The 21473-nt window shown below is 43.5% G+C and overlaps 1 protein-coding gene across 1 annotated transcript in view; it reads right to left on the bottom strand.

Annotated features, from left to right (window-relative positions):
- NALF1 (NALCN channel auxiliary factor 1) overlaps positions 1-20062 on the bottom strand; it is a 569070-nt gene extending 549008 nt beyond the window's left edge. Inside the window, exon 1 of the mRNA XM_084844653.1 lies at positions 19397-20062. Within this exon, the coding sequence (XP_084700779.1) occupies positions 19397-20062 (666 nt within the window). The remainder of the gene's footprint in view (positions 1-19396) is intronic.
- Positions 20063-21473: the final 1411 nt, after the last annotated feature.

Genomic DNA, 21473 nt, shown 5'->3' with positions numbered 1-21473 from the left:
TGTCCAGTGTAAATGCCCTTAGCTTTATGTGGGAAAAACAGTAAAACCTTGTAAAAGATAGCGAACAACCAGGTAACATTAAGAACAACAGACGGTGCCCCACTTGTAAGCCATTTTGCACAACAAAAGCATTCTCCCACAGATCTAAAATTCTGGGCACTAGATAACCTTGACATTAAGGAGGAAAAATATCTGTTGAGGAGAGAAGATGAGTGGATTTTGAGACTGAACACTCTCTCCATGTGGTTTAAGTGAAGACTTTGAATGTTTACCACTCTTATGACATGTGGGTGATTTATACACACTCCCTAGCTACCACAGTCCAGTTCACTTTTGAGACTTTGGCTGGATTACATCAACATGGAAACACCTGACACAGCCAGAGAAAAATGGACAAAAGAGTATAAGATAAGATTTGAGAAACATCTTTTCCAGTCGCCAGTAGGTTGACACAGGAGACAATCTTTTGCGAAGAAATTCTGCAGACTTTTTTCTCTAGTAAGTATGAACTAATACGTTATTTTTTTAGTATATAAGCAGGTGTATAAGAATGTTATACATGCATAAGTCCCTGTGGCAAATTGTGTTTTAGTAATGTTTTAATTATGTGTGTTGTCCTATTCGTAATGTTTATTACCATTAATGTTACATTCCGCTGAAGAAGGCCTAAAAATAAGAAAAAGGCTGAAACACATTGGGCTTCCTACAATAATTTTTTTTGTATCCTGAGAACCTGTTAATCTTCGTAGCGAGCAATGAGCATTCAAGCTCACTCTAAACAAAGTAGAAATGTTTCTGGTAGGTGGATCAGTCAGTTTAGTAGGAAGATGACGATACCCTCTCGAAGGCAGACTGGAAGTTTTCCACAACCCAGAAAGCTGCTTAATATGCAAGTAGCAGCTGGGTCGAGGAGTATTTTTTTCCAGCTATACCTGCTGCATCAGATACATGCTTTTCTGGAAGACCAAGTCCTTGCTTCTTATCAAGTACTCCCTAGCAAACTCTGAAGTATATTGCTGTGATGAGCTTTCTGTGGGCTGCCTTTGAAAATTATTCAGAAACTTCAGCTGGTCCAAAATACATAACTCAGGTTGTTTGCAACAATAAGCCAAATGGTCCGTATCATACTGGTCCTAAAGCAGCTGCATTGGTTGCCAGTGTTGCGTTTTAACCTTAAGCTCTAAGACCACAATCTTATGCCTGTTTAGACAGAAAACATGCCTAGGAAAACATCCATGTTGTAGGACTTTTTTCTGTCTAAACATACATAGGATTGTGTCCTAAAAGACCAGGGTCTTTGGTCTGAGAAGGAATGCCTTCTAACATTCCCTCCCCCCTTCCCAAAATGATCTAAGATCATCTAGGGATACCGAAGTAAGATGGGTATTGGTTTTACCTTTTCTTAGGGTGCAATCCTATGCATGTTTAGACAGAGAAAACTCGTACAACTCCCAGCATGCCCCAGCCAGATATGCTCATTGGGGGGTGCTGGGGGCTGAAGCCTTTTTTCCTGTCTAAACATTCATAGGATTGCACCCTAATTAAGCTGCTTCTGGAGTACTGCTAGGAAGCTGGGTAAAAATTAAATAAATTTATGTATTTTTTATTTATTGAACACAGGCTAGTTGTATACCACCCTTCATAAAATGTATCCCCAGGAAGTTTACAGAGAAATTTAAAACATACGATATAAAAGCAAAAATATTAAAATTGATTAAAAGAGCAGACTGGGTACTCACTAAAAAATACCACTGCTTAATAAAATGTTTTAAAAAACCCATTAAAATGCCTGAAATCATAGAAACATCTTCAGCTGGCACCTAAAAGGTAATAGAGTGGGTGCCAAGCATTCTTCTTGGGGGAAGCACATTCAATAACTGGGGCACCACAGATGAAAAGCCCATCCCTGATTACCATCGGTCATATATATATATATATAAAAATATATAATTTATTAATCACCCATCTGGCTGGTCACCCATATCTGATAATGGGGAAATTTGGAGGAAGGCCAGAGCAGAAGATCTTAATAGGTTTTCAGTATAAGTGTACTCTTAATCCATCTGGCATGCATCATAAGGAGAGACTCAACTGCAGCTCCCCACATCAGTCTCAAAGAACTGAGATATATCCCCGTTCACCAGCACTACAGAGGAATCATTCCATTGTCACCTGTCCATATTAACAATTATGGCTTGTACAAAGCTAAGGAGAACTGTAGACCCCACAAACTTGAATACCCAAAGTAACTTCAGGTCCAAAGACCCCTGCTATATTAAAATACAACTAGCCAACACTTTGATCATGGGCAATATTTTCCTGAGAACATTCCTTATGTCATCCATACCTGCTCCCTCAGCTTGGCAGATAAATATTGACTTGTGATGGGGCTGTAATTGCCTTCTGTCTTTCTTGTTGTGATCTCTTTTACATGAGTTACTTAGCTAACTGCTCACTACTGCACTTTAAGAAATTATTGTTGTACTTTGAGTAATATGGTTTTCCTTCCAAGCAGGTTTAATTGCTTGCTTTTAACATGTAATGTTTTCTCTGTTCTTCAAACTACTTGCCACTTTTATATTCCATATATTGTACTTTACCATGTGTTGAAGTGTAGTAATTAGCTTGCTAGGCTGACATCTGGTCAGAAAGGATATTAAGGCTTTGTTAATGTCATACCACCTGTCAATTTTATTCCAGCCATCTTTGTTTCAACAACTGAATGGAAAAGCCCATGTAACTAGCAACCTCTGCAAGGGTGGCTTATTTGTAAGGGGTTACTAAATGAGAAGGATGTTAAAATATGTTAACAAGCGGAGACTGTATTCACTTTGATCTCTGGCTGCCTTTAAATGCTTAACATGAATCCATATAATCGGTGTGTGTTTTAAAAAACAAACATGAAATATTAAATTTAACATTTATCCTTCATGTTAAATCTAATGTAGTACAAGAGAAATGGGGACAAGTATGATTTATACAGAGCACTTCTGATTTCAGTGCCCACCCAAGTCCATTTCTAGATATGATATCCTTGCTTGCCTTTTAAAAAATAGTGTTCCCACCTGTGCATATTTCTGAGCTCTACCAATATTTGAAAGAGAAGAATTCATTCTTGTGACCTCATAAATATTTCCCATCATGTCTTTAACAAATGAGGTGCATCACAGTTTGTCATTAAATGTCTGAAAAAAAATCAATAGTCTAAAAGGGAAGGACCAAGGTTATACATGGCAGCAAAGAGCAGGAACTGCATTTAATCTGACAACAGTAAATTACTATCACTGGTCAAGAATCAGAAAACTGTGAGCTTTCAACTAGGAATGTTTTCTTTATGTGGCAAAGTTCCACTCAATCAGCATACCCTGTCATTAGCTCTTCACTTTACAAGCATATAAAATATATTGTAAACTTAATTCTTGTCCTGCTTATAGTAACACTACAATAAAGTACTGATATAAACAAGCTCCTGCTTTTCACTGGTTCAGGCTGCAGTCCTACATGCATTTACCTGGGAGTAAGTCCCATTGCAATTAATAGGACCTAGATCTGAGTAAACATTAATAGGATTGCTGGGCACATTCACCAGTAAGTACATATCATTTCTTGTGGATATAAAACACAGAAGTAGAGAAATTCATTTGTGGTTCATTTGCTTTGAATTACAATTTCTACCAACATTCACAAAAAGCAAATTTGTTTATTTAATTGTTGTTGTTGTTGTTGTTATTGTTATTATTATTCACGTTAAATATTTGCAGTTCTGGCAAAATTAAAATCTTGCTCTGAAAAACTCTGACAATACTGAAATATGCAAGCTTTTATGTTGATCTGTTGTTTACCCTGATCCAGGATGCTTTGATTTTTGTCATACTTGTATCAACAAACACTATATATTCTTATGTCAACTCCATTCTTGTGATGTTTTAACCCACTATCACCAAATAATGAGTATACATTATATTTTTCTCCTTTGTATCTGAGGGAGGGAGCAATCCTATGGCCACTAGACAGTGGGTAGACAGCCATAAGATATGCTGTTATCCGGGAAATGACCTTGGAGCCTGCACTCCGAGGTCGGTTCCCGGAGAACCAACCTCACCCCACTTCCACGCTTGGAGGCAGTGTGGAACAGCCCCATCCTCCGTGCTCACAAGAGGAGCATGGAGCAGCTGGAAAGGGGCGTTGCTGGGGGCATTCCGGGGCGGGGAGAGCGTAGCTGCCAGTACGACACATTCAATGTGTCATACCGCAGCCTCCTTCCCCACTCTGTGCTCCTGCAGCTAGACAGCCACAATCAGCTGTCTAGCAGAAAAAGCAGGGCAGGAGGAGCATGGAGGGAACAATCCCCTGCCTTGCTTTGGATAGGCGGTCGCCTCCAAGTTTGGAGGTGGCCACCTATCTTAATAGGATTGCACCCTAACCCATGTAATCTCATTAAAGCTGCAATTTATGATGACAATGGATAAGCTGGAATGTGGCAGGGTGGCATAGATATAGGGATGTTGGAGAAATCTGCAACAGAACCAAATGAGTTCAGATTTTCATGAATCCAACCCACAGATTCCGCAGTGAACCAGCTTTCCCTCTGTCAGGTGGATTCTGCAGACTTGTGGACCAGTTTTCTAACTTTCCTGAATTTTGCACAAATTTTGTCATAGGAAAATATACAAAATAATTTCTTAAAATGGCCAAAAATGTGCATTTCCCCCATACGCTAAAGGGTGAAAATGCGCAGTTTGGGGGATTTGTGCATTTTCGCATGTGTGCATTTGTGTTTGTGCAAAGGTGCATTTGTGCAAATTCAGAAACAAAAAATGGGCGAACAACAGAATGAAAGGTGTTTAACAACCCATCAAAGCACAGATGGAATGGATTTTCAACAATCCATACATCCCTACATAGAACAATCAAGAGAAAGAAGGTACATATGTGCAGAATAACGAAGAAGCTAGCTTATGCAGACTGGGCAGTTCAGGTTGCAAAGTAAACAACAGATTTGGATAAAGAGTTAACTGAAGGACAGGATAAGGTAGATGAAGCAGTCCAGTTCAGGAATAGAAGCACAGGAGGGATTCAACTGAATAGCACTAAACAAACTGTTGACCAGCCTACTAGATGCTCTTTCCTTCTCCCTTTCTATAACAGCTGGTGGCAAGCTGGTGTCAAAGGCAACAGAAAACGTCTGTTGGTATCAGTTATATTTGCATTCCAAGACAGTGTAAGGTTAAGAAGCAATTCCAGACATATGAACATTAGTTGGGAGTAAGCCCCACTGAATTCAGAGAGACTTATTTCTGAGTAAATATGCTTAGGAGCAGGCTATAAATCTCATCCAATATCACATTTCGCATGAAGGTCAAACTCTCATGCACGGCTTGAATGAATCAGAAGTTTGCAGCTTTATGGGCAATATCCAACTGTGTCATTCCATTTCTATTGTGCTAATAGAAACTAGGTTCCAAACTATGTGCAAGAGGAGAATCCAGCTTAAAGTTAGGCTTGTGCAAGTAGTTGTGCAAGCAGTTGTGCATTATGCTTGCACAACCCATTGTGCAACAAGTTCTGCACAGCTCTTGTGTAACATGCTGTGCATTCCACTTGCACAACCTGTAAGCATAATGGATAACCGCTCGCACAACAGAAAGATTCAGTGGAACTCCGCTAGAGCTACTTGAGTTTGTGGACACAGTTGGATACTACCCAGGACTCCCAATTCCATAATGGAACCTCAGGGTAATACTGTTACACCCCTTATGAAACCACCATTCATAGTGGTGCAGTAAATTTGGACCATATCCAATGCTTGGGCAAGGAGGAGACAGTTTTCACACCTGATATTTCTCTTCCCCTCCTTCCCCCTGTACCTCCTGAAAACTCTCTCCAGAGAGTTTAGGGGCTCCTGAACAATGGGAGCTATATTGTATGGGACTATAGTAGAAAAGTGGAAACCACCTGATATTGGGCAGAGAAATCTTGTGCCACCAAAGCTCCTGCTGGAGCAAGATCTCTCTGCCCGCTTTCAGGCCATTTCCCGGTCACACTGCAGCCCCATATGACACAGCCACCACTGTCCAGAAGCTTTCCCTGACCCTCTGGAAATGGTTCTTGGGAGGTACAAGGGCTGCAGGATGAAGGAGGGGAAAAGAAAGATCAGTAGCATGAGCATCCTTCCACTTCCACAACCAATGGATATAACCCTAGGATCTGGTCATTATTTATATTCTCTGAAGGCTTTTACTCTTAGTCCAAGATAATCTAAGATACACATCGATCTACAATTATTTCTTTTTGCAATGTAAAAAAATCTCCAAATATGGGCTTATGAGCACTAACAGTGAATAAAATTTGTTTGCCACTATGCCTTCCTGCATATGAGCCCTTTTTGAGCAAATGCTTTATCAAGCCACTTAGCACTCTTTCCATCCAAATTTTTCATTAACTAAGTTTTCACAACTCTCAAACATAGTTGCCATAAAAGAGTAGCATCAATAGAAATTGGAAAAACAAATCCTGTTGCTTCCCCTTAATTGTTTTTGCTTTAGAAACAAAATATAAACAGAAGAGGCTATTTTGTCAGTCAGTCAGTCATATGAATATATTAGCAAGCCCCAGTTCCTACTTAAGGAAGATAATTGTAATAACACATTTATTTAAGGTTGGTGGTTTGTAGTTTCATATTTAGAACACAATTATTCCAGCATAGTAATCTGGGAAGTAATTTAATTAACATTTCTAATTTGCTTTAATACATATTAGTTGTTCAAAACCTTCCTTATAAAATGAAACTCGACATCAAAATTTGTTTCCTAAGTGAATGCATAACAGATACAAATTAAATTTTGACTCTTGTTTCAAAGGAACATCTTATCCTGGAAGTTATACTTATCATAAACAACTTGCTGCAGAACATCCAAAATACAACCAGAATAATAACTATTACATTTGGGAACATTTTAGTGTCTTATGATTTCTCATTGACTTTAATAGCACTGATATCGAGTTAATAAATTATGGCTTGCATCTGGCCTTGATCCTAAACACGTTACTTGGAAGTGAGTCCTATAGATTCTTAACTACTTGCTGCCAGGGTAAATGTGTTTAAGATCATAGACTATGAAGCAAACTGATGAAGATCATCATCAAGATATACATTTTGCATCTTTAATGAGAAACTGGTAGTATGATGAAAAGACAGTAGAAGAAAGCCCTACCAGTAGAAGAAAGCACTTTGACCTTGGTTCAGAGTGATAACCCATATAGCCCACAACAAGCCACAGTGCCCACAGCCACCATTTTGCATATCCAACCCCTGCTTGGGTGTTGTCATGTCATGTGAACGTGGTGAGCATGGGTTACGCAAGGCTTAAACAACCCTCTTATAACCCATGGTTTGCTCTAGTGTTATGCGAGGATTGCTGTGTTCACATGACACAACAACCCCCGAGCGGGAGCAAAAAGGTAGCTGCACATGCCCCCCACACACCACAGCCTTAACATGGGTTAACTAACCCATGGTGGGCTGTCGTGTCATACAAACTGGCTGTCACTCCCACTACGTGCTATCAGTGACCTGCTGCCAAGCACGGCCACCACTCTCTCTCTCTCTTCATAAGGGACAGCAGATGATGGAGGTAAGGAAGTGAAGGGCAAAGTAGGGTAGAGAGCACAAAGTGAGACTGCACCTCATGGCCAACCTACACATTACTTTGAAGATGTAGCTACATCTTTCTTTTTTACTTACTTACTCTGATTCAGATCAGGACCCTACTGTGGGAGTAGGAAGCTTTAACCCTTTTGCTCCACACTGTGGTCCCCATCCATATCTAGGGGCCCTGCACCAATAAGCTTCATTGCTTAAATGAAAATGTGCATCACCTTTTGGAAATGAGAATTACAAGTGCGGGGGGGGGGGATCAAGACTGGGACCACATCAGGGCAGGTGAAGGTTAAAGTCCCCTACTCCCCATGCCAGGATCTCAGTCCATATTGGGGGGTCCTGCACTTACTTTACAGAAAGAAAGAAAGAAAGAAAGAAAGAAAGAAAGAAAGAAAGAGCTAGCTATGTTTTCAAAGTATCATGTCATTTGGGTCTCAGAGAGCCCTCGTCTGTGCATGATGCTTTCACAATAGATTGTGGTACACACTCACTTCTCACAGGGCGGCTAGCCAGGTCAGACCTGATGAGTCTCTTACTAGCTGCTTCCCCCCCCCCGTTAGCACTACACCCCAGGAAAAATAAGAATGTGAATTTACTCTCACACTAGGCAAGAAGTAGCACTCACCAGATCAAAAGCAATCTTGTTAAACATGACAGTGGCAAAACTAACTGCAGCACACTAGTAACTTTGCATGGAAATTGCCACTAGGCCAGCTACCCCATGCAGGATGAGAGCCAGTATTCACAATACACTAGTGAGGTGACAATTCACACAGCATTCCTGTTCACATGCACATCTCATCACTCTGCAATTTTAGATGTTGCTACACAGCCATAGCAACAAAAAAATCTTAGTTTTCACCTATGTTTTCATATGTGGTCTTTTATTGTGAGTACAGATTTATACGTGAGGTTATCTTAGAGGTGTGGCAATTAGGGCCAAAATACATATTACTATAAATTCATATTTAGCAGCTCAGTCTTCCCTGCCCGTTTTTACTCTAGAGTAGGCACAGTGGGCCTGATCTAGATCCTACCCCCTGCGCTAGGCTCCTAATTGGGCCCCCTGTGCCTACTCTAGAGCAAAAATGAAATGACAACCTCTAGATATGGATTTGAAGTAATGTCTGCTTTGGCCCTTAGTCAACCTATCAAGTTTCTGTCATAGAGGGGTTTCACCCCACTCTCAGTGGCCAGTGTGATTTGCAAAAACCTATGAACACTCCCTTTTGGCCTGACAGGCAAGACATGTGCAGAGAAAGAAAAAAGGAAGAGAAGTAGACCAATGTGCTATGCAAACAACTATGTAATGCAGGGGGGCAATGGGTAGAGTAACTACTTCAGTGACAGAGGGACACCAAACACAGGTACTGACCCTGAGAGATTTTGGAGTGCACACTGACTTTACACAGACTGCCCCTCCTATCCTGTGCCCTGGTGTCTTCATAACTCCTCATTAAAGAGACAGGGGAGAAGCAGATGAGTTTGCTAGTAAGCCATTAACAAGGCATAGATTTGAACTTCCAATTGCTATCCCATTCTGTCCTGTCCAACTTGATTCAAGGCACCCAGAGGTGCTGAAACCAGCAAGGCATGTGCAAGAAAGGAGGGTCAACACAAGATCTCCATCGGGGTAAGTCGGGTCATGTCCAATCAGGTCAGGTCAAGGGATGGTGGTCAGGTTTGGTGTGCTGAATGGCGAGGCAAGGTTAGACTAGGCAGGGTCCTTCAGAACCTTGACCAGCTCCAAGTTAGCTTAGACTCAATCAAAGTAAGCTGCTGACTCAGGAACAGTCAAAGGCTTTCTGAAGCCTTATAAAGGCCAGCAGTTCAAGAGGTCCACCCACTCAGATAAGCAGTTTGTTTCTTAAAGGGCTACTACTTGATTTGTAGCCTCTGGCTCCTACGGGGTGAGGGTAGTGAAGGCTGTAATGGGAAAGTGTACTCTGCATCTGAGGAGTCAGGTAGGGGCACATCCTCTGGCCTGGAAAGCACAGGCATAGCAGGAGTTAGGTTAAGTGGGGGAGTCTCCTCTGCCTTTGAGTCCTCTTCAGAGCAGGTCAAGGCTGGTGAACATGACATATTCAAAGTGATCTACCTCTAAAAACAGCTGCCAACGAGGGCATGCTCAATATTCCTTTGGTGTGTTGGGCTGAATTTTCTAAAAACAATCCTTGTATCAGGATGCATCATACAGAATTGAAAAGAAGCCAAAATACAATCCAAATTCAGGAAGCATTTTTAAAAATCTTTTTATGATTATGATGACTATAATTAGAGCTTACTGCTTGGTGAAAAAATATTTCTCATTTCCCCTTGGATCATAAATACCTCTCATGCATTTTTTATTAACCGAGTATTGTGGGCTGTTGTTTCTTTAAGCTGCATTAAATAAATATGAGTTATTATCAATTTTTATTGAAATAGTTTACTTAGCGTGCAATTGCACTTTTTAAATAGGCATTATGAGATTAACAAGTACCAGTACAGCATTTCATGTATGAGACTTTCAGAAGTGCTTAGCTGTGGCCTAAATTTGATTATTTTGAAGTAGCTAAGAAAAAAAAAGGAAAGCAGGAATCTGGAAATCTAACCATAATGTAATACACAGGCAAGCATGTGCCTTGACTAGACTTTACATGTAGACATTTCAAAATGTCTACTTTCAGTGAGGGTGTTTTGTAGTGAGTGGTTTTTTTCTAGTTATAGTTAAAAAATAAAATAAAAAATATTTTACATAAATTCTAAAGATGTAAGAAATGCATATTACATAGTCAGTGGCCTCATTTGCACATAACACTTAGCCATGGTGTAGTTTGTTTAAAATCTGGTTTGTCTCTGACCTGGTTCGCACATGATGAGAAACCACTGTTGATGAATTCCGTTGTGGGGTTTCTTGTCATGGCGGCGGTGGCCATTTTGAATATGCAGGGTGTGGCAGTGCACACCACTGCTTCTTGCTACACGTGTGCTCAGTGAGGGTGGATTGTCGGAGTGGTTGACAAGCTACCTAAAAGCCATGGGCTATTTTAAGGTTGTGGGTGGCTTGTCAAGCATCTCAACAATCCACCTTCATTGGGTTCACATGTAACGAGAAGCTACAGCATGCCTTGAATACTCAAAATGGTGACCACCATCACAATGAGAAGTCCAGTGGGAAAATTCACTCATGGTAGCTTCTCATTGCATGCAAATTGGGCTATTGTGACTGAACCCATCCAACCAGCTACAAACCACAAATAGAAGCCATGGTTCATTATTGGCATATGAAGTGTGGCTTGTTTAATGGCTTGTCACAATATCTGATACCAGAGCCATTGCTTAACCCTAGCTTGTTTGTTCTGCTACCCACCCTGAATGAGAGGCAGCCAGCAAGAGCAACTTGGAAATGAAACCACTCTGAAGGTAACATGGGCAGGAGAGAAACAAACCAGAAATAGGCAAAACAAGCTGTGGCTTGTGTGCTTGTCTGCAAAATATTCATGGTTAAAGCAGCAAACCATGGTTAATATAATCCATGGTTTAGGGCAAGGGTGATGAGCCTCTTTCAGCCTGAGGGCCAGATTCAATTTCGGAGAAGCTCTCCGGGACTGCATTCCATTGCTGGGCAGGGCTGAAGCCTGCAGATGCAGGGCCATCCCATACATACCAGTGTGTTTTAGCTTAAAGCTCTTACTGACAGTAACAGAGAGGAATTTCAACCTTTTTGGATGGGAAAAAACCACACAAAATCCAGGAAACCACCAAATGACCAGCAGAGCAGTCAGGGGAAAGCAGGTGGTGTCAGATGAAGAGGGCATAGTCTTCTAGACAGCCCCAAACGGTCAGATTGGGACACCAGGCAGGCCAGATTTGGTCCATGGGCCTGAGATTCAACACCTCTGGCTTTGTGTTACATGCAAACACAACCAATATATTGTACATCCTCATTAATTCAATATATTTGCATGTGCCGTTTTTTTTTAAAAGCAAGGCCTTCTTTTTATGCAGAAGGCACATGTCAATACTTCCTCATCAGGCAGTAGCACAGCTGTTAGCATTTATACCTGTTTCTGAACACATAGCAGTTCTTCTGGTATAATTAAGGTATTCATTCTATCAAGTCCCAAGCTATTCCTTTTTAAAATAAAGGAGTATAACTGGAACTTCTAAGTTCATGCATCCAGACTATGCCCCCTGCTCCAAAGGAGGCTTGCAAAGTAAACCTTTCTGTTGCCATAGTTTGGATGACTAAAACTTAAGAAAAGGGAAGCCTTTCTTAATACTATGTTTAGCACTACACTTTCTTAGAAAAGAACCAAAAGTGAACTTCAGCTAGACTTCTGCTAGAAATACATTTTTAATTTCCCAGAAAAAGCAATGAAATAGAATGAATACTTTCTCAAATAAGAAACACTATTACTTGATCAAAAGTGCATAAATACACCAATCAACTTAAGCTTGAAACTCAGTGTATTTCTGGCACCACTCTGGAAGAAACCTTCTTTGTCTCCCTGTGTTACCAGCTGCTTTTTGAAACACTTCCGGTGCAATCCTATGCAGGTCTACTCAGAAGTAAGGCCCACTGAATTCAAAGGGACTTATTTCCAGTTCCTTTGAAGGTAAGTGTATATGGGTTTCAGCCTCATTGCTGCTTTGGTGGAGTACATTAGAGGCTTTCCCTGCTGGTTGCCAGGATTAAATTGATGTCCATCACTGCTGACAATATTTGTGGACCCTGGTTGAGGCTAGCTTATTTTATGTAACTTCAGGAAGGATGCACCATCAATAACCAGGGGATGGATGAATCTGAACATTTTGGTTTTTTCTGAAGCCTAATTCGTGTGTTCTGAAGGAACTATATGAGCCCTCACATTTTTCGAATGTATAAATAGGGCTTATGTCTCTCATGTTTCCAGTCTTACATTTGTTGTGTCCAGTTGCTGCATCATTTTGTGGATTTTTTTAAAGTCCACATGAAAATTCATATGTGTCTTCATGCACATTTCTCTCAATATACATATTGTTTTACGTAATTTTGCCTAATATATGCATTTTTGAAAGTAATTTCCCCTAATGCATTTTTATACATTATTTTCACTAATATACATATTTTTGTGTACTTTTTCCTAATACACACATTTTGCTATGCATTTTTTGATTGGAGACCTGTATCACAAAATTTTAACAGGTGTGAATACTGAAGGATAACTGCATTACAGTTTGCATATTAGTAAGGGAAATGCAAATTAGGTAGGCTTGCATCAAAATGTGAATCAAACCAATTTCTCCCCAACCCCAAATAACCACTTCATACAAGGGTGGTCAAAGTTTACAATGTCTGCAATGATAAGTTCCAGAGATCTACATTCTCTTTACTATGATCTGACAATATCATAAGTCTTTTCCTTTCCTTACATAAACTGTGACATATGTCTTTCAAGATATCAGTACTGTATTCCGGTTGTACTGTGACACAATGGTTTATAAATAAAAACATTGGCACTGACATTTTTAACTTAAACTGAATTCTATTTCTATATGCTTTGTTTAATCCAGGTGATTAATCCAATGTGTTACAGCACCAATCCTAATAAAATGCTCATCAGTAAAACGATCACAAATTTTTCCTTAGATCTAAGGGTGTTTTGCACTTGGATATTAATAACATTTTGCCATCTCAGCGTATTTGCTTGTTGTGCTTAAGGATTTGATTAATTGCTCATGCTGTTCTCTAAGAATTTGATTTATTGCTCACTATGTTCTATGAGAAATCTTAATGGTGGGTCAAAGAGTTAAAGGTCAAACATGTGAATCAAATCAGCCTCCTTCTATCTCAACATTTGAATTTTCCTCACAACCTGTATTAATATGACCCATTCTTGCTTTTCATTTACTTTCATCTCTGCACATCATGTCAGTTGACTGCAGGGTTTCCAATGAAAATGGGATGGACCTGCTAAAAGATTTTACCTCTCAGGAGTAAAAGCATAGTGGGTAAACAAAGAAGATCTTTCTCCTATCAATTCCTATTGCAGCTTTCACTTTGAAGTTGATCCACATCAAAAAGGGGCCATAACTCAGTAGCAAAGCATGTGCTTTGCATACAAAACATCCAAGGCTTAATCCCTGGTACCTCAAGTAACAAGGCTGGGAAAAGCTTCAAACCTGAGACCCTGGAAAGCCATTGCCAGTCTGAGAAGATTATACTGGACTAAGTGACCAGTGACCTGACAATGTAACGCTGCTTCATATGTTCAGGTGTAGGTCACAACCAGGTCAGTGCTGACCAAGAGAAAAGCAATGTGCATGCATAAGTATGTGCAAAGAGAGAGAGTGACAGAGGAAATCTCACATACCTGAAGGTAATAATTCATATTGTCAAGTTAGTGCACAGGTATATTGCTGGATGTGGCACACAAGCCTGTTTAAAATTAGTGGTATGCTCCTCAAACAATCAAACAGTAGCCCACCCCTGTTTCTGTGGTACCCAAGGGTAAGTGCTAAGAAAAAAGACAGATCAAATATGCAAAGCAGTTAAGTCACCTAACTGGCGTTGAAACATTGTAGAGATAAGCATTTGGGAGTGAAACAGCTTAAACATTGGACAATGTTAAGGTACGTTAAAAGAGACTCCTAGAATCATAGAATAGTAGGGTTGGAAGGGGCCTATAAGACCATTGAGTCCAACCCCCTGCTCAGTGCAGGAATCCAAGCCAGAGCATCCCTGACAAGTGGCTGTCCAGCTTCATCTTGAATGCCTCCAGTGTAGGAGAGCCCACTACCTCCCTAGATAAATTACCCACTACTCATTAGTCCCACCTGCCGATCGGCAAACTCATGTTACAGTTTATCACCTAGAGAACATTAGTTATTGGGCAGATTAGAAATGCAATAAATAAATTAAAAGAAAAATCATTGTGAGCCTTTGCCCAATGTCTTTAGGTGCAATGTAAAACAATGGAATGTCTTCATATTTTTCTCACACTGATATGTTAGCATAAAACAAAACTTCTAGATGTGATTATTGTAATATGTCATGTGCTCAGGCCCAAAGGCACATTCAATACCTTGAGCAGGAGGCAAGCAGGCTAGTAGGCTGAAGGCAGAAGTATGAAGGCTGATAGCTTAAGGGCAATATCTGGCAGAAGACTAATAGTCTGTTGATACATAGGGAGGACTTGATGGCATCCATCCACTGGTTCAGTTATGTCATTTTAAACTCTGGACTTAAGTGTCTTACAGGGGGGCACCCTCTTTAGATAATATTTCACCTACTTCAAATGTGGAAAGCCAACCCTGCCCATTCTGCCAAGTGAGGGCCTAAACATCTGCCCCAAAGTCTTGCCCCGAATGCACCACAGCTTCCAACAGTAACAAGTTGCCCAAAGTTTAGGAAAGGAGCAGCCTTGGGTACCTTATATCAGCCTATTTTACCAGACTGGCCAACTGGCATCATCTGATTTCTCAGGCCAAGAGAACTCTGGACTCTGGTGAGAATGCTCCAGCTGAACTGTCTACAGTTCCTTTCTCTGACTAGCAGTTGCACAAGGAGCAGGGATCCACAGGACACCTGATGTCAATCCATAGTGCATGACAACTGGGCCAGTTCACACAACTGCAGTGAGGGAAATAAGCCACATGGCTTATTTCTCCTGTTGCATGTGCCAGTTGCCTGCCAGCTGGATTTCCAACCCTCAGATAACCCAACAACAGCCCATGGCTTGTTAACCATGCCACGATTGTGTGAACCAGGCCAATATAACAACAAATATGTTGCCAAAGTAGATCTTCATTCCTGATAGTACATTGCATTGAAAATGACCACTTAAAACCTGCTTTAAAAGTAGAAAAGTAAAATTATGTCTGCAATAATTCTCAAAGTCATATATTCAAATATCTGGCTTCACTAAAATCTTTTTGAAAGCATACATGCTTACATGTGCTTTAGTTGACCCAATTCTCTCTTAGAAACTTCCAGGTTGCTTTATTCCAGAACAACTATATTGCTATATGGACAATTCACTTAAGAAAGACTTGAATATATCATCTGAAGATATTCAAAAGGCACGAATGAGTCTTTAGATTCCACTTCCTTCATTTTCCACTCACCCATGTTTTCTAGCCTCAGCCTAATAACTTTTATATACTATAGTACGCATTAACTGGTGAGTTCAATAATCAAACAAAACTGAATATATATATACTATGTTTTGAAAATATGAAAATGTCTGATTTGTTTACAAGCATATGGAATGTATAAATACTAAGAAAGGTGTTTATACTAAACATTAAAACATAGTTTCTCAGCTGTTACAAAGACATCCTTCCACTGAAGTCAGAGCCATTGGCATTCAATTAAATTACACTTAACTATAATTGTAATTGTCAAGTAATTGTTCTCATGCTTCACCTTTACTAAATCCATGAGTGCATGACATTAAATTGTCCAACTGCAATTACAACTGTACAAAGCTAGCCAGAATTAGCAACAACACATGGCTTTAAATCAGCACACAGGCTACTGGGAGATCCAATCAGACTCATAAAAATGACAAATAGAATTGAACCAACAACAATAAGCCTCATTATGTTGTTACTTTGATCCATCCAAATAATTTTGCATCCAGTACAAATGCAAAATCTATAATATTATCATGTGATTTTTTTTCTATTTTAAATCATCTGGTCAAGCCAGTACATATGCTAAATCCAAGTAATTTCAACATAACTGTTACGTTAATCAAATCCATAAAATTAAAAATGCAGACTCATACTCTGTAATCCATAACGTATTTCTAATTGAAGGGAACTGTGAGATATGACTGCAAAAATACTGTTCTAGTATGAAGTAACTAATGCAGTATAAAGTTTTGCATAGATTTCTTAACACAAAGAAAGGAGTGATCATGAATTCAAAAAATTGTGCAATATAAAAACAAAAAGGAAAAATTAGACTTGCATGTAAGAATGATATAATATCAGAACTGTCCAATATTCATTACCTTTACCAATTATTATAGCCAATATTATTCTAGGCATATATGTAAAGGTTCAGACAGACAACAGGTAAACCGTAACTTCTACTCTCTAATATGCTAACCAATTCTTCTTTGAAGCTACTTGAAAAGGGGTGTGGGGGGGTAAAGACATGACAGAAGACAAATGCTACAAGAGACAACATGCATAGTAAGTATCATTGATTTTGTCATCAAATACAAATTGTAAACTGGAAGAAATGCTCTCTTCTCTGAAATAGAAACAGACAGCTTTAACAGCTTTGCTGTTTCAATGCATGCTGACTGGCTAAATTCAATATGTTTGTCTCTTTTAATGTGCAGTAAAAGGTAGCCTATGACACATTGAATATTAAATGAAGCATAATAGGACTGGATGTGAAATTCTAGCTAAACTAAGGCCTAAAGCTGAACCAAAATTTAATGTATCCTTAACTGTCACCAAGGCCAAAATATATTTACATTATTCCAGAAGTTATGTGTAGATATAGACACAGCAATAAATAGCTAAGTGTTCATTTTATAATAAAATGATATTCCATCATATCTAAACATTGTAAAATAGCATGATACCATGTATAATATATGCTTTCCCTAAGATAAACATTTCAAACTACAAAGGCATCAAAATCTCATAGTTATCTATCTGGATACAGTCAGGATACTATAGTTTGTACTTTCCAACATGCTAAGCAATTCAGAGTTACCATCAATCTTATTAAATGTTAAAGTGCTCAGTTATTATATCAAATTGGGTTAATTGTTATAACTAATGCATTAGACCCAGAGAAGGCATTTACATTATATTTCTTATAACACCAAGCACCATGGATAGCACCAAGAATCTGCAGCACCATGGACAGCAACACTATGGGCTGCAGTTCAACTGCAAAAATCTGCTTTACACACTTTATAGCCCAATCAAATAAAATGCCTGTGGTTGAAAAAAAAAAATGACTCAGAACACTAAGCAGCTCCTCCTGTTGCTTGAATAAGCAGCACTTGTAAGCTTCCAAACTCTTAAAGGTACTATTTGAGGCATTGCAAGGCTGAACCGATGCTTTTGTGTTCTAAAAGCTTTGGAATTCTGACCACTCTACTTATAAATAAATGTAATATACTCAATGCAAACTTTTAAAATTGAAAACAAATTAAAGGTTTTTTTTTTGCTGTTAAAAAAAAACCTTTGTGGAACTAGTTTTCTTGATATGCAATTACTCCTGCCAAGCACTACTCTTAATTTTTTTAGGAAAGTAAATTCAGTCCACATAAACTTTAGATTTTCTTTGGGTTTTTAAAAAATCAGGGTAATAAGCCCTAAAGAAAATGCAGTGATTCCAGTTCAGAAGGAAATTAACTATCCCAAGCACACCTGTTTGGAAGTAGGTCCTGTTAAAACCAATCTGATGTACTTCATGTGTCCACAATCAGGGTCTTTTAACTGCTGCTTGGATTTTAAGCATTTTCTGCAAAGCCAGACCCTATTTCTGTATGTTTACTCTGAAGTAAGTCCCACTGGTGTCAGTGGGGCTTATTCCCACATAAATGGGCATAGGACTTAGCAACATGTCATGACAGCAACAACTACAACGGGATAACACTTTGTGTAAAGGTCAAACAACTGTGTCTAGGGCAAAATGAGAAAGTAGCCACACACAAAGCAGCAAGACAGACCCTGCCATCACTGCTTTCCCTACGCAGTCCACTGCAGAGTCCACCTGCAACTAATAAGCCTGGAGCTAATCCCAACTCCAGAGATTTAACACAGCTGACTTGAAATATCCTCATGTACAGAGGAAGAGCCACCCGGGACCACTTCCTTTCCTCTATGACTCAATTAGCACACTCTCTAGGACTCCCCAGATAATTACCGAGCTTTGATTCCCTATGTTCCAAGAAACACTTTAAAACCCGGCATGCAGGGCTTTCACGGTAAATGGCCGACAAGGCTGTCCTTCGGAGAGGTTCTGAAAGTTCTCGGCCAACTAAGTAGCTGTCCTTTGTCGTTCATGCTGGTTAGCCAGAAATGGGCCCGGGGGAGGGGAGCAAAACCAAGCGGGTATCATTGATTACACAGAGGATTTCGGATCGCTCTTCTTCAATGCGCACACGCACATAGCCCAAGAGAAGCTGTGCCTCCAAAGTTAATGGCCCAACCCCGTAACATCAACCCTTCTGGGCCAGGAACTCTGAAGATAATTCGCCCCGCAAAGCAAGCAAACCGGCGCGCCGCCAGACTCATGACGCCGCTCTTCCCAGGTCCGGGAAACAAGCGAGCGAGGCCCGTTCCCTACCATGGCTCTGCCTGCCCTGCCCTGCCCTGCTCTCCCCGCCATCACCACCACCCCGAGAACCAGCCCACGCGTCCTCTTGCCATCCCGGGTCCTGCTCATTGGCACGCAGCCACGTCCCCGTGCCAAAGCCGCATTCCAGCCCCTGGCAGAGCGGGCCAGCGGAGCCAGGAGTCCACCGCTTATGCATGTGGAGGCGAAGCGAGCTCTGCCCTCCCAAGGGACGGAGGATCGCCTTCCTCGATCGTCTCTCCCACCGCGCGCCCAAGGCGGAAAGGGGAAAACAAACCACGAAGATCGCAGCCCGTGCAAAGCCCCAAAGCCAAGTCAAATCTATCTTGGCATCACCACCGCGGCCAAGGATCCCAGCAGTAAATCCAAGGGGGTGACGCTGGTGGTGTCAGAAACAAAGTGAAAACAACCACATACGTTCATGGCAGGGCTCCTACCTTACAATCTTCAGGCCCGGATTTCACCGAGTACTCCTCCGCTTGCAGGTATTTCTGGAGCACAAGCTCGAACTCTCGGTAGCGGTCCTGAGCTTGCTGATCGTACTTCTGGTAAGCCAGGACGCAGCGGCGGCAAGAACGGAGCCAATCCTCCGCCCTGCCGAGCCGATCCCCATCCCCAGCGCCCCCGCCGCCGCCGCCGCCGCCTTGGTCCAGAGTGCAGTTCAGAGTGTCCGGGCGGGAAAGCCCAGAGAAGAGCTCGCGCAGCGTGTAGGAATTACAAAAGGGAAGGTAGAGCTCCGCCTGGGCCGAGCCGCCGGGCTGCAGGCGGCGACAGGCAGCCTCGGCGTCGCCCAGCAGGCTGAAGCACTGGCCGGCTGCCGACGCCGCGGGGCTGCTGCTGCTGCTGCTGGGGGCCACCGCCGCCCCCTCGTCGCCCCCCATGCCTGGCCCCGCGCGCTCTTGGTCCCGGTAGCGCCCGGCAGCGACCTGCCTGGCCTCAACGCAGAGCCACAGGTGGTCGGAGAGCAGCACGGTGAAGAAGAGCAGCGAGGCCAACGACAGGCGCCATTTCTGTGCCCGCTCCGAGTCCGCGAAGGGCTTGTCGGGCTCCCGCGGGCCGAAGCACACGCCCGAGCCGGGTCCTCCCGTGGGGCAGCTGCTCATATTTCGGGAGCGCGCAGCCCCGGCCGGCTCCACGGCGAGGGGGGCTCCGCAGCCGGGCTCGACGGCCCCACGGGCATGGACACGAGGCGGCGGGGCGCCAGGCTCCCCCCTCGGCGAAGGGCGACGACGGGGGCGGCGGCGGCGGCGGCGCTAATGGTGGTGGTGCTCCTGCGCGTCGGGCTGGGCTGGGCTGGGCTGGGCCGGGCCGGGCCGGGCCGGTAGCCGTCCCCTGCCTCCCTCTCCTTGCCTGTCACCCGGGCATGGTCAGAGCGCGGGCCCCCATTTTGGCGCCAACGCGACCAGCCCCCCGCTTCCCGCCCTTCGCCTCATGCCGCGCTCCGCCGCCCACCCCGGCGCCCTGGAGAGCCAGCCGGGGGGGGCGATCGCCGTGCCCCCTAGCCCAAGACGAGCCGCTGGCGCCTGGCTGGCTGCTGCTGGTCGGCTCGCCGGGGCTGCCGAGGAGATGCCGGAGCGCCGCGGCTACTGCCGCCGCCGCCGCCGCCGCTTTGGAGGTGGCGGCTTCTGCTGCTGCGGCTCTCGCTGCGGCTGCCTCTGCTCTCGCTGCTGCCGCTGCTGCCGCTAGCACCGCTGGTGCCGCTGCCCTGCGGCTGCTGCGGCTGCTGCTGAGGCTCCCGCCGGGCACGGGCCCCCCCGGCTCGCGGCGCGGATTTGGCTGCCTCCTGCCGCCCGGGGGCCACCCTCATCTTGGGGCCCTGCGCTAAGTTGCCGCCATCTTCGTCCGGGAGAAGCACTTTTTTGGGGGGAGCGCACGGCCCTTTGCGTCATCTCCTCCCGCGCCGCCAGCCTGGCGCATTGGCGGCGGCGGCGGCGTGCTCTGCCTTCTCTCGGCTGCGGGGGGGGGGCGGAGGGAGAGGGGGGGGAGGCGTTTGGGGGATCGCCTGCCACGCTCTGCCTCGTTCTCGCTCGCCCGGCTTCGAGGATCCCCAGCCCCCGGCATTCTGGCGCGAGGGGGAAATCTCCTCCTCAGCCTTGGCTCTCCTCCACAGTCCAGGGGGGTGAGCGGGCCGGGGGAGCCGCAGGGTGGGCGAGCGAGTGCCTTCGGCGGGCGCCTCGCTGGGTTGCAGGGGTCGCGAGCCGATGGCCCTGTCCCCGCTCGGCCACCAGTGCCGCCGCGCGCCCCTCTCCCTCCGTGCCCGGCTCCAGCCTAGAGCGCGTCGGCTTGCCATCTCAGTCACACCGGCGCCCGCCAACTCCGAAGCAGCCAAGCCTGGTTCATGGCGCGGGATGCGGCCGGCGGCTTCGGAGCCAAACGAGCACGTTCCGCGTAGTCGCGTGTGACTTTCACCCGGTGTATTCTTTATTTGTGAGGGAAACGCAGCCGCGAAAGCCTGCAGTCCTGAGTGGCGCACCGTCGGAGAGCTGTGAGGGGCGAGGGGGGCGCGGGGCCCCT

This window comes from Heloderma suspectum, chromosome 3 (genome assembly GCF_057233095.1).
Source record: "Heloderma suspectum isolate Gila_16-S chromosome 3, 16-S_ref, whole genome shotgun sequence".
Taxonomy (NCBI): Eukaryota; Metazoa; Chordata; class Lepidosauria; order Squamata; family Helodermatidae; genus Heloderma; species Heloderma suspectum.
Note: the sequence above shows the minus strand (reverse complement) of the source record. Positions and strands in the feature narration are given on the sequence as shown.